Below are 19,083 nucleotides of genomic sequence, written 5' to 3' on the forward strand. Positions count from 1 at the left end.
TAATCACTAGATTCTGTGCCAAAAGAATGGGTTAAATTCCAAACCTCTCCATAGTGATCATATGGTTGTGAGGACATATAGCACTACTGATAGTGATTCGTCCGCCGGATGGAAACGTTAAGCCTTGAACAGACCCCATTGTGTTATTCGACAGGAGTAGGCTATGCGCCAATACCGAATTTTATCCTCTCCCTATGTAATCTTCCTCCACCACCACCACGATGCGCATGTCGCCTATGGGAGTCAACTAGAAAGAGCTACATCGGGCCTTTTCGGAAGGCACACGACATCACATTACCGTAAACTTCATTGCATTTACTTCCTGGATACTCGATAGAAAGTAAATTTAATCTCGAGGAGTAAACGTCGCGTCATGAATTAATCTAACAGTAACCACAATTAAGGAAAACTATGCATACAATGTAGCATGGATACCTTTCAAGTGGAATTTTAGAAACCATATCTCACGAAGAGAAAACCAACAATTTAAATATAACGTTCCTTTACGTCGCAACGATTCAGGCAGGCCTTACGGCGACGACGGAAGACGTTTGGGAAGGACGTGACTGGCCTTAATTAAGGTGCAGTCTCAGCAACTGTCTAGAGGAAAAATGGGAAACCGCGTAAAACTAGGAGGTCATACTCCGGTCAGCTGAAGGAGTTTGTTTATGCTTCTGACGGGGTTGTACAATGGTTGGACAGCTTGGATTTAAGTTTATGAACTGTTTTAGAGATTGGTTGATTGTTTAAGGTGTTATATTGTTTGTTATATTTTTTAATATTTGTATGTAGAGTTATGTACTAGCCATAAGCTAAATGAATAATAACTACAGTCAGAGCTGCCGGCAATTAGATTCGAACCCACCATCTCCCCAATGCAAACTCGCAGTGAGATGAGCCGAACCCCGAAACCAACTCGATCACTTTTCATAACCACATGTACTGTTTTCTTACATTTGACGATCGAGAAAGAACCACATCACTATTCAAGCGTACGTGGCAGATACACTGACCAGCCAGAACATGATGACCACCTATCTACTATCGATATAAGCCCATCCAGGCGATAGCAGCGTCACCTGACGAGGAATGACTGCTAGTCAGACACACGCACGGTGCATGTAGTGGGCTATCAGTGAGCGTGCTGTCCGTAGGTAGAATGGGGAAGGCGCGCGATCTATCTGCGTTATGCAGAGGGCAGATTGTGATGGTCCGGAGGCTCAGCACGAGCATTTTGGAAACTGTACGACTTGTCGGGTGTTCGAGGAGTACTGTGGTGTCTTCAACAGGTGGCAAAACTACGTCCAAACGTCGAGGGGTTGGGCGGCCACCCCTCATTACAGATGTCGGACGTCGTAGGCTGGGCCGACTGGTAAAACCATTGTTAACACCACGGCATCGGCAACCACGACTGAAATGGGCACGTGACAATCGTCACTGGACGTTGGCGCAGTGGCAGAGCGTTGCATGGTCTGATGAATCCTGATACCTTCATCATGTCCATAGGAGGGTGCGAATCCATCGTCTTCCAGGAGCTCCTTGACACCTGTACTGCAGGACAGGAAACAAGCTGGCTGCGGCTCAGTTATGCTCTGGGGAGTATTCACGTTAGCATCCGGGCGTCAGAGCTCATCGCCCCCTCCACGGAATTTAAGGGAATTGGGTAACTTGTGTGTGTAGATGTGGTGCCAACTACCTCCAGCGACCTACCAAGGCCTCACTGCTACCATGCCAAGAAGCGCCGCCGCTGTTATCCGTGCCAAACGTGGACATACCGACTATTAGGTACGTGGTCATAATATTCTGGCTGATAAGTGTATACACAGGCTGCCTAGCCGAGGGGGTTAAGGCGAGCTCGGTTCACCCGAAAGGACGAGCATTGGGTTCCCCATCAAGAAGATGAATATTTAGAAACGAGATTTCCACTTCTGGAAAGGCAAATGGCTCTCAGTGTCACACCACAATAAGTCCCAGGGTTAATTCCTGGGGACGAAGGCAGCCGGGCACATACCTAACCACTTTATCCCAGTTAGTGCCGACGTGACGAATAGTGTAAGCGTTTATTTTCTACTCCCCCAAAAGGCCTTCATGAACTGTAAGAAGATGGTTTTGTTTTTTTCAATGGGGAGGGGGCAGAGCTAAAAGTAGAGGGAATACATCACGTATAGGAAAAGACTGCTCACATTTGATAACAGTAATTTCTGAACACTCTACAATATACCTATATTAATGTTTATGTCTTTAGCTTTTTTTATTTATTTTTTTTATTTTTTTAAGAGCCACAGTGGTGGCTTCTACTTTCAACAATCTGCCTTATTTCAACATCCTTCCGATTGCCCTAAGCATGGTTTGATCCCACAACCTAAGTCAGTCACCTGATAAAACACGCTACACTTTACTAACAGAAGGCCACTTCTAAGATAACCGGTCGAGTTGGCCGTGCGTTTAGGGGCGTGTAGCTGTGATCTTGCATCCGGGATATAGTGGGTCCGAACCCCTGTCGGCAGCCCTGAAAATGGTTTTCCGTGGTTTCGCATTTTCACACCAGGATGTACTTTAAGACCACGCCCACTTCCTTCCCACTCTTAGCTCATTCCTACCCCACCGTCACCTTAAGACCTGACATGCGACGTAAAACAAATTATTAAAAAATATATAAAAATAGCTTATTGTAGGAAGACAAATGCCATTAGGAAGAAAAATGTGGTTATTCTCTGAAAGCGAAATTTATTCATCATTACAATAAATACTCGGAACAAAGTTGTCTTCAATATAAAAATAAACATTATTAAAATTCAGTTTCTTTTTCCTAGCTGGTTTAGCATCGCTCTAACTCATGCAGGATGGTGTAGGACTAGGATTGGGAAGGTAGCAGACTGGCATTAATTCACAGCCCAAGTATGCTGGTGTGAAAATAAGGTACCGTGTAAAAACACATTCAAGGCCAGCCGTCCGAAGACGGGATTTGAACTCGCCATCTCCCGAATGCAAATTTACAACTACATGACTTTATCTTCTTTTCCTTTTTTCTTTGCAATTATACCAGTAATGTCTGGAACAAGGGATCGGCTGACAGCAATTCTGAGAACGTTCTTAAAACCGCAATCGGAAATATTCGCACGCAATTTAATTTTCGTATTAAAAAAAAAACTTTCACATTTGCATGTGGAACCAAACATACAAATAATCTTAGCTGCTTTTCGATGCAGGCTAGGAAAATCTTCCCTCGACAAATTATCGTAGAATTCGAGCAAAGCCTTTGTAATTATTGTAATTAGTGTCTCACAGATTAAGTGTTTGGCTTTACTGTCACGATGAGAAAAAAAAATACGAAAGTTTCCAGTTCGATTGAAATGTATTTTCGGAAGTCTTTGGTTTCTTCGAAACAGACTGCTCCATTATTATGTTGTCTTGCGCTAGTGTATTTCACTGATAAACAAGCCGTCTACCGATGATGATGGTTGTTGTTTAAAGGGGGCTAGCTAACATCTAAGGTCATCGGCCCCAAAGCCGTCTATCATCGAATGCTTTTTCGCTCTCAGCGCACTACACCATCCGAGTCAAGCCGAGTCGGACCGATGCACAGTGTACGGAGCCTCTGCGCCTCGATTTGCACGCGTGAGATTTTGTGCGTTTGAGAGGCCCTGGCTTAAGCTAATGTGTGAAGGCATTTTGACCTGAAGCCATCCAAGCTGCCTACGCATAAATGTGCTCGTCCTGTCAGCTCTATTCACACGGTTATAAGGATATTGAAGGGTTTTAGTAAGGATGTAAAGGAGAGGGCGTATAAGTCTCTGGTAAGACCCACACAAGGATTACTTGATACGAGAACTGGAAAAATATCCAAAGGAAAGTAGTACGATTTGTTCTTAGTGATTTTGCGACAAAATAGTAGTGTCAAGAAAAAGTTGCAAACTTTGGGCTGGGAAGACTTGGGAGTAAGGAGACGAGCTGCTCGACTAAGCGGTTATGACCGAGCTGTCAGTGGAGAAATGGCGTGGAATGACATTAGTAGACGAATACGCTTGAGTGGAGTTTTTAACAGTAAGAAACGTCATGATATGCAGATAAAAGTTGGAATTCGAGAGAACAAATTGGGCCAATATTCATTTATAGGATGAGTAAGGGATTGAAATCAAGGAAAATGTCCGATAGATTTCCAAGTTCTTTGAAAACATTTAAGAAAAGGATAGGTAAACAACAGCTACCTGGGCGACATCCCTAAATGCAGATCACAAATGAATGACTGACTGAATAAATCAGATCTCTTCTGGGCGAACTATGGGTAAGTTTCAATTAACTTTGTCGGGTAAACACCAAGTGTGTCACCAGAGATCTTATACACATCGGCATCATGCGACATGGACGTGTCGATCAGGAGTTAATCTAGATTTAGAATACGTTTGTTGAATACAGATTTGTACGACGGTCGTGTTTTCCGCTCTTCAAAAATCCTACTACCTCTGCCATACTTGAACCCGCGACCTCGGAATCCGGAGGCCGACACACTATCACTGATCCACAACGGAATCTTTCATCCTGATAACATTGCCGTGAAGGTTATCTTTATCTAAATAAAGTTCGGTTCAGCGGGTTTCGAGTTCGATTCTCGGTCCCTCCGAAGATTTGAGATGTGTTCAGCTAATTCCTCTGGCTCAGAGACTAGGTATTTGCGATTATATTCGCACACACCTCTACATTTACACACAAGACAGGACATCACTACAAAAACATGTAATAGTTAAATACATCCCTGCACCTAAGGTTGATATCAGGAAGGCCATCCGTTCGTAAAAACTGGTCCGTGTGTGACATAGCACTAGCGGCCCCACCATGATATGGAAAATTATATTGCAGTGACGGTCGTGGTGAGTGTTTTATCTACAGACTCTCCGGTGAAGTGATCTGGCGATTAAACTATGCGAATCAGAATATGCATTTAACGTGCCATCTGATAGAGAAATTTCCACTCATGAAGGTCGCTATCCATTCGAGGAAGTTGCACTCTCACTGGTAGTCCAGCGCTCCGTCTCATACCAGAGTGACAGCCACCTGACATCGTACAGTACAAACATTAGGTTTTAAGGTTACAGCGACACTCAAACGGAAGAACAACTGATTATTATCGAATGAAGTAAATCTACTAACACTCAGGTGGGGTAAGAAAGAAAAGACAACAGTAAATACATTAAAACAAGCGTGCATTTCCAGTATAATGAATCATGTGACCTTCAACAATAACAAAAAAAAGTTTTCTTCATTCGAATGAGTCACGGGTCAAGCTAATAAAAACATGCAGCCACAGTTATCAGCTTTAGTCACTTCTGCTCAGTGAAGAGTAAATTAATGATAGCATCAAATGAGGGGCGACAGAGCGTCAAAATTATAAGGTCAGATATAATCTCACACTGTATTAGCTCAACATAATATTTTCCGCCTTGAGGACATACAGAATAGATCCCCCAGCCGTTAACATCAAAACAACACAAATTATAAAACTATAGCACAGGGAACAAACATTTTTCAGTTAAGAAAAGTGTATTATCTCCCGTGAAAATCTGGTCGTGAAGTACGTCCGACAACCACTGAACTGTAGGTAATACTGGAACGCTGACTGTATGGGAGCGAAGTGCGGCTTCCGGGGCGACTAGCTGTACGGCATGGAGGCATGACTGACGTATACGTCCATGTGACGAGACACAGGTATCTTAGCGAATTTTAAATATTTAGGCGAAATTTCTCCTGCAAATTCCACCTGATTTACGGTGATATATATATTTCAGAGGACTAATAGCAATTTGAAACTGAAAATGGCCAGGAATATTGGATAAAATGAAAATATATTCTAGACCTGATTATTCTCAAACGTTTTTTTCTTTAAGAGATCATAAGATAGTAAATGTGTATATCTACACTAAGAAAGGTACCAAACCCCTGGCGCAACAGCCTCAAAGGGCCAGGGCGTACCAAGCGACCACTGTTCAGTCCTAAGGCCTGCAGATTAGGAGGTGTCGTGGGGTCAGCGTAAAAATTCCTCTCAGCCGTTATTCTTGGCTTTCGAGACCAATACTGACACTAGAAAGGCAATAAAATAGACGCCATAGAAACGAAACATATACACACAAAATTATAGCCTACCGTTAGTGATTTAGACGGGAAATATCTGCGAATGACGGTCAGTTGAAAATACATTGAAATCAGTTTTTGAACCATATTTATTATCAGGACAATGGCAGCATACGTATGCGTGTATATATTCATACACAATACACAACTTCACACTGGAATATACACTTAAAAAACAAAATATATACACTTTACAAAATAATTTTTTTTTTTTTTTTTTTTTTTTTTGCTATTTGCTTTACGTCGCACCGACACAGATAGGTCTTATGACGACAATAGGATGGGAAAGGCGTAGGAATGTGAAGGAAGCGGCCATGGCCTTAGTTAAGGTACAGCCCCAGCCAGCATTTGCCTGGTGTGAAAATGGGAAACCACGGAAAACCATCTTCAGGGCTGCCGACAGTGGGGTTCGAACCAACTATCTCCCGATTACTGGATACTGGCCGCACTTAAGCGACTGCAGCTATCGAGCTCGGTACAGAATAATCAATCACCATTGATCTGCATTTAGGGCTTCCTATCAGTTGTTTCTTTATTTTTTTCTGAAATGATTTCAAAGAAGTTGAAAATGTATCGAACATCCTCCAATTTGTTAGGGTTCAATGTATCCTTCTCACAGCTATAACCCATTTTAAAAATATTTTCGGACGTTTCCACGGAAATCTGCAATTGAAGTTATAATTATAAATGCCAAAATATCATGTGAGATATCTCCATAAACATAGAATACTTAATGGCAAGAGCCAAACCGGAAGAAAATAGTAACTATCGTTTTAAAATACCATATTTATTGCTTTGCAGTGAGATAGTTCTTAGACTGCTTACCTGTGGAAACGAAGTTTTTGTGGGTTCCTATCTGTTTCCTTCTGCTGTCTTTTAGTGTAACCGTACGCTACACAATAAATACGCATCTTGATTGTGTCACAAATTTGACGTACGGTCAGATATTACCAAAAGAGTCCATCAAACAACACATCAGCTAACTTCCACGCTCTGTATCTTGTCAACTTTGCCGTACACGAGGGGGCGTGACCAGCCAAGGAACAGGAAGCAGTTTTCTGCGAGAGCAACCACTACAGTCAGCATTCCAGTATTACCTATAGTTCAATGCCGACAACTAGTATATACAGTATGCTACCATTTCTTCTGCGTTTAGGAGGGAAAATCTTCTGTGGATCAGTTTTAATTTCCACTGCTTACCGTTTTCTAAAATGGCTGCTTTAATCTCCAACCATGGAGACAATTTTGTAATCTTGCGACCAAACGTGTTCTAGATCTACATGAATTCCTGATCGAGCCAAATTCTGCTACGCATTTTCTTCGAGAAGATTTTTATGTAAAATGACAAACAGTGTTATAAAATGTAATAAGAAATTCCTGCACGGAAATATATTGTTACATCAAATAAAATCTCCACGGTTCGTTTCTAATCTTCCACTGATCGAATAATCGTCTGTTTCGAACTGTAAGTTTGTACAGTTGGAAATTTACCATAGAAGAGTGAGTGGAGAGCGAAAGTTATTTGATTATGTGGCAGGGGTAAAGTAATAGAAGTTCAGACATTGAAAAGACAGAAATAAATACATTCATTAGCCTACTTCATAACTCTCAAGATTTACACATGGTAACAAATAAAATTAACAAATTCAGAACCATTTTAGACATCGAAATTCGAAGAGGAGTGCGACAGGGTTATAGCCTATTTAATTCCATCTACTTTTCAATTTGCATTCTCAGGAAATATTCTGCGATCTATTCGAAGATATTAAGGGAGGAATTAAAGGAAACGGGAGGTATATCAATAACATACGTTAAGCTAATGATACAGTTTTGATTCCTAATAGCATAGCTTTTTTGTTGAAGAAACAGAGCAAATCAGTATGGTATTGCCAATAAATATATATATATAGAAATAAAAATGTGCATACTAATGCACACATTAAAATTAATGGCATCAATATCGAACATTTAATTATCTGGGCAGTTGGCTTCATGAAGAATGAGACTCTACCAAATAAATTAAATGTAGAATTGAAATGCCAAGAAATTATTTCCGCGTATATAAAACTGTTTTAAAAACCCCTGACATTACTTTTAAATTAAGGATGAGTTAAGTGCGATATTATCTCTGACATGGCATGGAGGCCTGGACGCTGAATGCTTTTCATTTATTTGCTATTTGCTTTACGTCGCACCGACACAGATAGGTCTTATTGCGCCGATGGGATAGGAAAGGCGCAGGAATGTGAAAGAAGCTGCCGTGGCCTTAATTAAGGTACAGCCCCAGCATTTGCCTGGTGTGAAAATGGGAAACCGCCCCTAACCGCACGGCCAACTCTCCCGGTAAAGGACGCTGAATGATTCAGCAATAAGTATATATCCAACGTATGAGATGAGAAAATACGTCGTCTACTGAAAATTCCCTGGACTGACAGAATGCGCAATGATGACACCTTCGAAAGAATGGGGAAACTAATCCAGACAATGAAACACAGAAAAACATATTTTAACCACATAAGAAGGAATCCCGAACAAGAATTGTTTCAATTAATTCTTCAACGCAAGTAGGTCTAAAGCTAGCAAAAAAACAAAAACATTATAGGACTAGACATCAATGAGAACTACTCGGTGACCTCCATGGAACCTCTGGCCGAATGAAATTCCGAAATCCTCAGTGGATAAGAAATGGAAAAAGAAAAACACCCTTTTCAAAAGAAAAAGGTTAGGGGTTAAATTTGTTATCGGTCATGGTAAGTAATAACTGTTGTAACAAGTGATACGAATCAAGAGTTTTATCTACTTTAATATAATACTGTAGAGTCCACCAATAAGTTCAGGAAAAGTAGGAACGTGTACGGAAAAAATGTTTCGAACAACAGGAAGTTTCAGAAAATCCTTCGTGGATGCATAATCATTTGAGTCTTCGGTCTGACTCAGTGTTGTGAAGTACAGAGGCTTTCTGATGATTAGCAGGTTGTATGATTCACTCTTTATGAGATAACGTTACGGATGAACTCATCTACAGAAGTACACAAAATCCAAATATCACCATCATATGGCATCACTATGGCAACATGGAAGGACGATTTATGAACACTTACAATGAATCCTCACTAATTCAGAATTCGCGATAATTCGGTCTGGTTTTCATCGCGAAGTAAAACGACACAATGCTGTATCGGGTATCATTTCAAATACAGACTTTCATGTTTTATTACATACTGTGTATATACAGCAGTGTTATTACCAAGCCCGTTTAATGTAACCTTTGAATACTGTAACTTTAATTTGTTTAATCACCGGGCTGAGTGGCTCAGACGGTTGAGACGCTGGTCTTCCAAACCCAACTTGGCAGGTTTTATCTTTTGCTCCTGGCTCAGTCCGGTGGTATTTGAAGGTGCTCAAATACACCAGCCTCGTGTCGGTAGATTTACAGGCACGTAAAAAAAGAACTCCCCGGGACTAAATTTCGGCATCTCGGCGTCTCCAGAAACCGTAAAAGTAGTTAGTGGGACGTAAAACAAAGAACATTATTATTACATTTGTTTAATCCTACTGTTCGTTATTGTGAAAACATTAGTAGCTTTTAAATTAAATACACTGTACAGTATTTCACATAATATGATGTTCATCTTATTATTTAACTAAAATACTGTATATGTATTATATTCCTAATAATAGCTTCAGATAACTATTTTAGGACATTTCTATAACCTGGACTTTCAGTAATTCGGACTAGGTCTCGTCCCCGTTAGTCCGAATTAGTGAGGGTTCACTGTATAGGAAGGAATAAAAGATGAAAGGAGAAAACAGGTTATAAGGTTGGTAGTTCAAGTACGCGGACCACAGTTCAAGGTGAAATACAAGTCCACGGAAAGAAATGGAACTGATCTTGTTGGGAATATCATTTTTTCCTTTCAGCACGATATAATACGCAGGTCTAAACATTTTATGACTCCTAAAGCCATTCTGAAATGTAGAAAGTACGATAATTCATGCAAAAATGTCACCAAACTCTACTTCAGAGCCTTCACCGAAAATAAACAAGATAGACCGTACAAGAAAATATTTTCATGTCACAATTCCGCTCTGTACTGGCATCATGTATGTCTGGTGTAGTATTTTAAAACAATTCTGAAAACTGGATTCAATTTCGTGCAATATTTCGAAAAATATCAGATGTAGCATCCATCAGGAGGTTCTCCAGATCAGAGTGGGCGGCCTGTGCTTTTCGTGCGAAGTAAGATATCTGGATGTTTACTATTTTTTAAGAAGTTACTTTACGACGTATCAATGCAGACAGGTCTTATGGCGACGATCGGATAGGAAAGGGCGAGGAGTGGGAAGGAAGCTTGTTGATGCTTGTTTGAAGCGGCTTAACATCTAGGTCATCGGCCACAGGAAGGAAGCAACCGTGGCCTTAACTAAGGTACAGTCCCAGGATTTGCCTGGTGTGAAAATGGGAAACTACAGAAAACCATCTTCAAGGCTGCCCGAATGCAAGCTCACAGCTGGGCAACCCTAACCACACGGCCAACTCGCTCACTGTTTACTATCAAAAGTAAAATTAGAACTTTAATCACCGATCGAGTCGGTCCATTCTCGGTGAAACTAGAATTCCGTCAATAGCAGTTCTGTCGTTCGCTATCTAATCTGACCCGCCCCTGGACCCCTACCTTCCTAAACCAACAAAACAAAATGCTTTATATCCTTTTCTGGTGAGAAATAGTTGTTACAATGCACTATGTCTTCTGGTATGGGCTAGAACAAATCAGTTACTTTGATTTACCTGTCTGAGTCTCATCCTTGGCTGCATTATGAAAATGGCTAATGTACAAGCGGTTATAACAAGTTCCTTATTCAGCCAGTCCCTGTAATGTGAAAATGCTGCTCATAGCGTCGGCTGATGAGCGCATTTCTGTAGGCTTGACGGATAGATATGTAACAGGCTAATAATTTCTAGTCCAATGAGGAAAGCAACGGAAAACAACCTCACTCCTGATTTCCCTAGTTCGCCTACCTAGGCAATTTATGATTCCGTAGCTTATGATCCATCTGTTGCTTGGTATTTCTCGATCCATGCAGTTTGCATCTGTCTCTTGGCACTGGCCAGAGCAAAATGTAGGTACGAGTACTGTAGTTTGACCGACGTCTCATTCTCATTTAAGACTGATACAGTTTAGAACTAGCTGAGATACAGGTGGTGCTGAGTAATGTCATTCGGAGCACGGCTAATGCGTCTAAATGTTGCTGCAGTAGCACTTTCTAGCCCAGTGAGGAAAGCAATGGCAAATCACATCACTCCTTACCGTGCTTCGTACGCCTCATTATGGCGTCGCTATAGATTTTCCCGTAACAGCAGGAACTTTCGTGGTGCAATTTGAGGATCTAACCTACCTTTAACAGTAGCTGTTGGGGATCCATCCAGCCAGCTTGCAGGTTGAAAATTTATACTTAATGGGCCTAGTATTTTGCATGTACGATAGCACCGTGAAATGTTATATCACAGTAACATATGAAAACCTAGTCTCAAAACAAGGAAGGTGCCGCAAAAGAAAAAATAGTTTTCCCAGCTTTGGGCATGGTACTTCAATGCTGGTAGACTACTGCTCCACGAGCCCATAATAAAAATAGTTTCTCGTCATAGTTATAATAAAAATTGGCGCAAGTGCCAGTGATTCCGAAGTCAAAACACTAAAAGTCAATTATAAGAATTTACAGTCGTCAAGGTGGTCACTTTGTTGCCTACCGACTACTCTATAATCGAACCTCACTTATACAATGGTCATTTATACGTTTTTTCACACATATACGTCATGTTTTCGCCACTTAATATTCAGCTTATTTACACATGCACCCAAGTTAACAGTTGAACTTCCTGCTAAGCTACCGTAACCCAGCCGTCAAACCAAGGACTCCTGCACGTACCCTTCTATATAATAAGTCATTGTGCTGACAGCAGAAACTAAGGGCAAGTATAAAAAGTAAATGAACAAACAGGTGAGAAGAACCTGGTTTTTACATTAACACCCTACAGAACGCCGGCGTAAAAACTTGTTCCATGGTTATTATTCGACATTTTTCAAATTGAGGAATGAATTAAAATCTGTCGAACACGATTGTTCCAAGTCCCTCTCAAAACCACCTGGTCGATATGTAAAAGAACATATTTCAAATTTCGGCAAAGAAAAATGAGTATACTACAAACACAGCCCTAATATTTTAGTTGTCGTTCCGTATCGTTCAATTGTCCGGCTCCATGGCTATTTAAACGGTTAGCGTGCTGGCCTTTGGTCACAGGGTTCGATTCCCGGCTGGGTCGGGAATTTTAACTATCAATGCTTAATTTCGCTGGCACGGGAGCTGGGTGTATGTATTGTCTTAATCATCTTTTCATCCTCATCACGACGCGCAGGTCGCCTACGGGCGTCAAACCGAAAGACCTGCACCTGGCGAGCCGAACATGTCCTCGGCCACTCCCGGCACTAAAAGCCATACGCCATTTCATCGTTCAATTCCATTCTTGCTACATTTAGTGTGCAATATGGACCACAAAACGACACACGTAACAAGCAGCAAAGGATAACAACGAGAATGTACTGATAAAGTATTTGAAGCGAGCAAACGAACAAAAAAGCTGATCATGAACAGCAGTGGAGATCTGGAGAAATACTGAAGATATGTTCCAGATGTGTTCAAATCAATCAATCAATCAATCAATCAATCAATCAATCAATCAATCAATCAATCAATCAATAAATAAATAATCTGAATTTAGGACTGTCACTCAGCTTTTTCTTAAATATTTTGAAAGAACTTAGAAATTTATCAAACATTTCTCTTGATGAATTATTCCAATCCCTTACGGCTCCTATTAATGATTAGGTCTTCCGGGTTGAACCGTGTTGTTTTCTGTATATACCGTACAGTTTGCCAACGTTTCGAATACATTGCGGTATTCTTTGTCAAGGCGACTGAAATACCCCTACTCGATCCCAGGTAATCAGTTTCCCAGACTGCAATCACACTAGTGTGTCGAGGAGGGTTTTTCCTAAGGCAGTCAGTCTTATTTACAAAAAGAACGGAAAGCAAAGTTGAAGCTGAGTTGGGAGATTAGTTTGGCTTCAGAAGAAATAATTTAGGCCTGTTCTTAGAGAAGGGTCGAATTAAGGAGAACACGCCCATGTATACTGAATTCGTAGATCTAAAAAAGGCATTTGATAATGTTGACTGGACCAAACAATTTGAGGTCCTGAAGGTGATCGAGATTAGATACCGAGAAAGCGGGATAATCTACAATCTGTAAACAAATAATTCTGCTCTGATAAGACACGAGGGCTATGAAAAATAAGCAATACAGAAAGGAGTGAGGCAAGGCTGCAGTTTGTCCCCTCTCCTTTTCAATGTTTATTTAGAACAGGCAGCACAGGAAATTAAAGAGGTTCTTATTTGGAAAGAGAATCACAATCGAAGGAGAGGAAATCAAAACTCTGAGATTTGCCGACGATGATCTGAGTCTGCTACAACATCCGGAGAAACTGCTATACGGCAAGACACAGTCTTGGAGGAGTACAAGATGAAAATAAATGAATCCAAAACAAAAGCAGATGAGTAGATTGAACCACGTGTGAAGGGATACTGAATCGAAATGTGAGAGAAGAACAATTTGGCAAATTCTGACCAGAAGAAGAAGACACATTTTAAGACACCCAGGACTTGTTCAGTTAGTTTTTGAGATAAGTATATGTAGTAAGAATAGTAAGGGTAGACCAAGGCATGAATATGACAAACAGATTAGAGTAGATATAGGATGTAGTAGTTACATAGAAATGAAAAGGTTAGCACTGGATAGGGTGGCATGGAGCGCTGCATGAAACCAGGCTATGGACTGATGACCCAAACTGTGTGGAAATTGCTTTATGAAATACAGCAATGTTTTTCATCCTGAGGGTAGAACTACAGACAAAATAGAGGTTAATGATCTATAATATCTTGACCACCACCAATGAAATGAAGATGATACGAGAAATGATCTGAGGGATCATGTCCTTCTACCAAAAGCTTAAAAGTAGATATATGATACATTGTACATATATTCCCATAATATGTGTAATGGAAAGGAACAAACAAGCGACTGGCTAGATAAGTTAGAGAGATACAGTCATGAAAAAGAATACACAATACAACGAAAACAATTACAGGTCAGTGTCATAAGAGTGAGCACACAAAAAAAAAAAAAAAAAAAAGTAAACATAAAAGGAAGCTGGGAAGAAATGGATGTAGAAGAGCTGGGATTGTCGAGGAGAGAGCCTATCTATCCAAAGACAGCAGTGTATGAAGATGTGGAGATTATCTTCTGTCCTTTTGTGTTTTTCACAACTGACCTCGTCTCCTCTTTCTAGTGCCCCCTCTTTCCACATGATCGTGTATCTTACTATGGAAAGGAATAGGGAGTGTGACTTGATACTCCTACACGCCTTCTCTTATCAGGTTTTCAAGAAATTTTCAGAACAGATGCTTTATGGATCTAAATACTTAGTTATAAGATATAACCAAATGATAAGAACATAGATAGGTCCTAATCACCATTTCTGTCATTTATCACATCTCAGCCTCCAGAAATTTCCTATTCTAATTTTGATCTCTTGTCTTACTTGAGTAACTTATTCCACAGCATAGGATTTACCTGTCAGGTTGCCTGTCTTCCTTGAACAATTCAACAATGCCCTTTCTTATTTCTGTCTTGCTAGTTCCATTGCTATTAACAAAACAACCTGAGCCCGCCAGGTAGTCGTCTTTACGCGGTCTGACACCGTGGTTAGCTGTTCAAGTCCCGTTGGTCGAAAAAATAAATTCACCATCAGTATGTTGGCCAGCAGGGTAGGAGAAGTGGTGGCATACATTGCGTACCTAAAACCTGGATTCAATCTCAAACCTCTCCACAGTGTTCATATGGAGTGGGGGCATATGACGTTCTTGATGGTGATTCATACGTCAGGTAATAATGCAAAAACCTAGTATTTTCGCACCTCTACTCCTTCCTTGTACCCTAATGAACATATTTAATAGCATATGACGGCGCCTACGAGTGAACTGGAGATAGCCGGCTTGTGTACCGTAACCCAATAAAATAAATAAATGACAACCTCAAGGTATTTGAAGATATCTATTCCCTTCCTAGTTCAAACTTAAATGTCCCTTTTTACAACACCTTCAATTACATAGGCTATGCCAGTATATCAACGTCTGAAGCTATCTTGTTTCAGTTTCGACTCAGTTATAAAATTTAAAAAGTATATTAATAGTTTAATTCCATGTTGTGCATCTATTGCATATAGCCTAATTAATATCAGTCTCATCTTCTGTCATAATTCATCTGAAAGTCAGTCTCCTACTATCCTGTAAATCATGTTAGTGTAGAGGATTTCACTATGGTACCTGGATACAAGTATCAATCACACCATTTTCTGCTTTTGCCATTGAGAGTTTACCCAGTGGTACTCGTATGATACAATAATTTGCCTTTTGTATGTCTATAAAGAATAAGTAGGTTTTGCAGTACTTGGTTGGTACTTATTTCTCTAGAAGGCATGTTCAGCAGAACAAATGATCAAATCACATCTTCCTAGATGAAAACCATTCAGTACTACCTAGACTATAGATATCCAGCTCCGTGGCTGAATGATCAGTGTAGTGGCCTTTGCTTCAAAGGCCCTGGGTTCAATTCCCAGCAGGGGGAATCTTTATGTTTAATTCCCTGCACAAACTCTTTTTCAATTGAATTTCAAAGGGCCAGAAAGAAGACTACGACAACAGCAGCTGTCATCTTCATTGCTCTCAACATGTTAGGAGTTTGAGCAAACTTCCAATTCTTTGAATGTTTATGCATGAATGAACCGCTGGCTTATAAGGAGTATAAATGTAGGAACATTTGCAGAATTTTGACAATACTAGTACACTGTAACTTAAAAAAAAAATACTTTACCAATATTATAGTGCCACTCGAGGTAGCTGAAATCTGTTTCAAATGCTGTACTTGATAAAGGTCAAGTAAATGAACTATTCCATACACTCATTCTAAATCTTAAAGGAACGGAAATAACTAGAGTAGGTATTCACGTGATCTTATACTCATATAAAAGAACCATCCCTATACAAGTAAACTTTAATTGGCTGTATACTTTTCTGGTTGATATAAATTATTTCCCATTAGGTGACCATTCCATTAAGATTTCTAGCCTAGTAAACAACTTATTTTGACTCTTTCTGTTTCCCTGATCAGAATAGACTACCGAGCGGTGTTCGTCGAAACTAGATTGGAGCAATGCATAAGAAGGGATGTAATGTAGTAGTTAATGGTGCGATATGTTGTACGTAGGTGAAGAGGTGTAGGCCTTAGGGCATATTAAGACTATCACAGTCACCCATCACCCAAGCTAGAAGAATTATCCAAATGTGGTTAAATCCCTAACTAGCCAGGAATCTAACTTGGCCCCCTATGAACTGAGGGGCACTACTATGATCTGACCATTCATCCAAGGAGCTGGATATTCATGTATTAAAAGCATTCAAGTAGTCATATGAGAAATTGCTTTCAGAAAAGATAGCCTGAAGTAGGCATAGCCACTCAATGCTGTCCAATGTTTTCTCAAGGTTTGTTATTTTCTTTCTTTTGCTGATAATGTACATTATGCACACATTTTGAGTGCCTTCAAGATTCAGTTTATTTATAATCAGTTGCCATATACATTCAAGTAAATTGAACTCCGGTTTCTGGAAAAAAAAATTGTATCTTAGAGAGGTGAAAGATACTTCAACATTTATGGTAGACATAGACTCAACTTAACTAACTGATTTATTAAAGAGAAGATAATCATAAAACTTTGCTTGCCACTACTATCCTGTTGCTGCATCTACAAAGTTTAGGACATTTTGATCAACAGTCCATACACAATTTTGGCAAAAAAATTAATGTAGTGGGTACAAATTATAGGAATCAATCAGAAGGAGGGGGGGGGGAAAGTATGGACTGTACTTCTTTGATAAAGTAGTGTTATACTAGGGAAGTAACATAGCTAAAAATGCCACATTATCCTGCAAGTTATAATACAGTCAACTTCCACTGCAGAAGCATTTAATGCATAACAAATGGTGTTTATTATTATTATTTAATGAAAAACCCTCTTAACAGTTAGTTTTCATGAGAGGGGCCTGGTCATTGAGGGACAATTTACTGATATGCTTGCTCATATGATTTATTTTGCACTTCTTTCAGACGAGGATTAGTAAATTGCCTAGTATTCTCAAATGAACTCGGAAATACTAATCGTCTGAAGTTTGTATTAAATGAAATGCTGATTTGAATAAAAAAACAGGGTAAACATTCAACATATTCAAAGAAAGATCACATATGCTAATTTAAACTACTGGTGGGCAATCTCAACAAAATTAGACGACCAATTTGACTTATATGAGTAAGTTAATATAACATAGCCCATGTTGTAAACTTATATACCGATGAACTAGATCTTCTGTACTATCATTATGAACACAAATTTTTAGAGCAATAACAACATCAAAATATCACTGCATACAGACAAAAACCTAAAAGGTGAAAATGTAAAAAATATAGGCTAAAATAAAACTTACCTGAGTAACAACATATGATCCTTTCCAACTGAAGAGAGGTTTGTGGAACATCGAAAACTGAAGTCTCAACTTTCCCATATCATCTGCCACACGGAAACTATCAGCAAGAGTTGTAACCCAGTTGACAACATCTTCATTAGCGTAAGTGATGAGACCTTGTCCAAAATGATGTTTTCCATCTAACACAAAATTTAGTATTCCTCTTACAGAGTTCTCTGTCAAAAGAGTCTCTTCATCGAGATGAACAATCCAGTCTGTATCTGCCAAAATGTTAACTCCATCCTCAAGACAATACTGAAGAGCTCTAGCTTTAAACAAAGCACCACTCTTAGGTCGGTAAGACGGAGGAACTACCACTTCTCTTACTCGACGATGAGCAGCCAAACCAACTGCTTTATCGGTCACAACTTCAATGAGGAAGTTCTCAAGACCAGCTTCAGTACAACGAGTCATATTACGCGCCACATTATTACGGACTAACTGAGGATAATCACCTCTTGTCACTATGCGAATGCACAGGAATGGAGCCAGCAGTGGTGAACCTTTCAAAGTAACTTTGTCAGGAAAAGCATTGTAGAGTGTGAGGCCTGCAAAGTTGAAGAGAACTTGTGGCAGGGGAAGGAACGTAAGCAAACGTACTAGATAGAGCATGCATGTGGTAAAATATCCATATCGCAACCATGGATCAAATTCTTCTGGTCTGTCATCTCCCAACCTTATACCACCAGTAAAAAATTCGAATACCACAATCACTGTAAAGAGCAGACAACAGTGGAGAACGTGTTTTGTTCTGCTGCTCAACATGGTCACTTATTCTTCAATCACACCCTTCCAGAATATCTGAAATAAAAAATCAAACCTCAATTAAAATGACGTGATAAAATCACAATAATCCGGTCTTACCATTTTAATGACATGTCGTACACCATTCAAATACGAATCCAACATGATAATCACTCTTCTATTCCACTTAAGCACTTCAAATAAACAACTTTTCATTCATAAATAATAAGGCTACACCCAAGCCGAAACTTCCCCACTATGACTGTCAGAAGAAGAAGTTACCTTTCATTCATAAACCTTACCTAATCAGCTAATAATACTTCAGTAATAAACGCACTTGTTTACGTCCATTCATTCACTTGAACATACACACACTCTCACTACAATACACACTACACGAGTCAATACTTTTCGCCACAGCAACCGCCCACCCGGCAAGTGCACTTGCACTTACAGTTTCGATTTTCTGACGCTCGAGTTCAGAGTAGCGATGTAGCGGGAACTAAATAGGAGGGGATAATGCAC

The 19,083-nt window shown here is 39.9% G+C and overlaps 1 protein-coding gene across 1 annotated transcript in view; it reads right to left on the reverse strand.

The window, feature by feature from the left end:
- Window positions 1–19,043, reverse strand: part of egh (beta-1,4-mannosyltransferase egh) — a 383,934-nt gene extending 364,891 nt beyond the window's left edge. Inside the window, exons 1-2 of the mRNA XM_067143461.2 lie at window positions 18,861–19,043; window positions 17,776–18,615 (exon numbers count right to left, since the gene is read on the reverse strand). Coding sequence (XP_066999562.1) covers window positions 17,776–18,579 — 804 coding nt within the window. The 5' untranslated portion in view covers window positions 18,580–18,615; window positions 18,861–19,043. The remainder of the gene's footprint in view (window positions 1–17,775; window positions 18,616–18,860) is intronic.
- Window positions 19,044–19,083: the final 40 nt, after the last annotated feature.

Source organism: Anabrus simplex, chromosome 3 (genome assembly GCF_040414725.1).
Source record: "Anabrus simplex isolate iqAnaSimp1 chromosome 3, ASM4041472v1, whole genome shotgun sequence".
Lineage (NCBI taxonomy): Eukaryota > Metazoa > Arthropoda > Insecta > Orthoptera > Tettigoniidae > Anabrus > Anabrus simplex.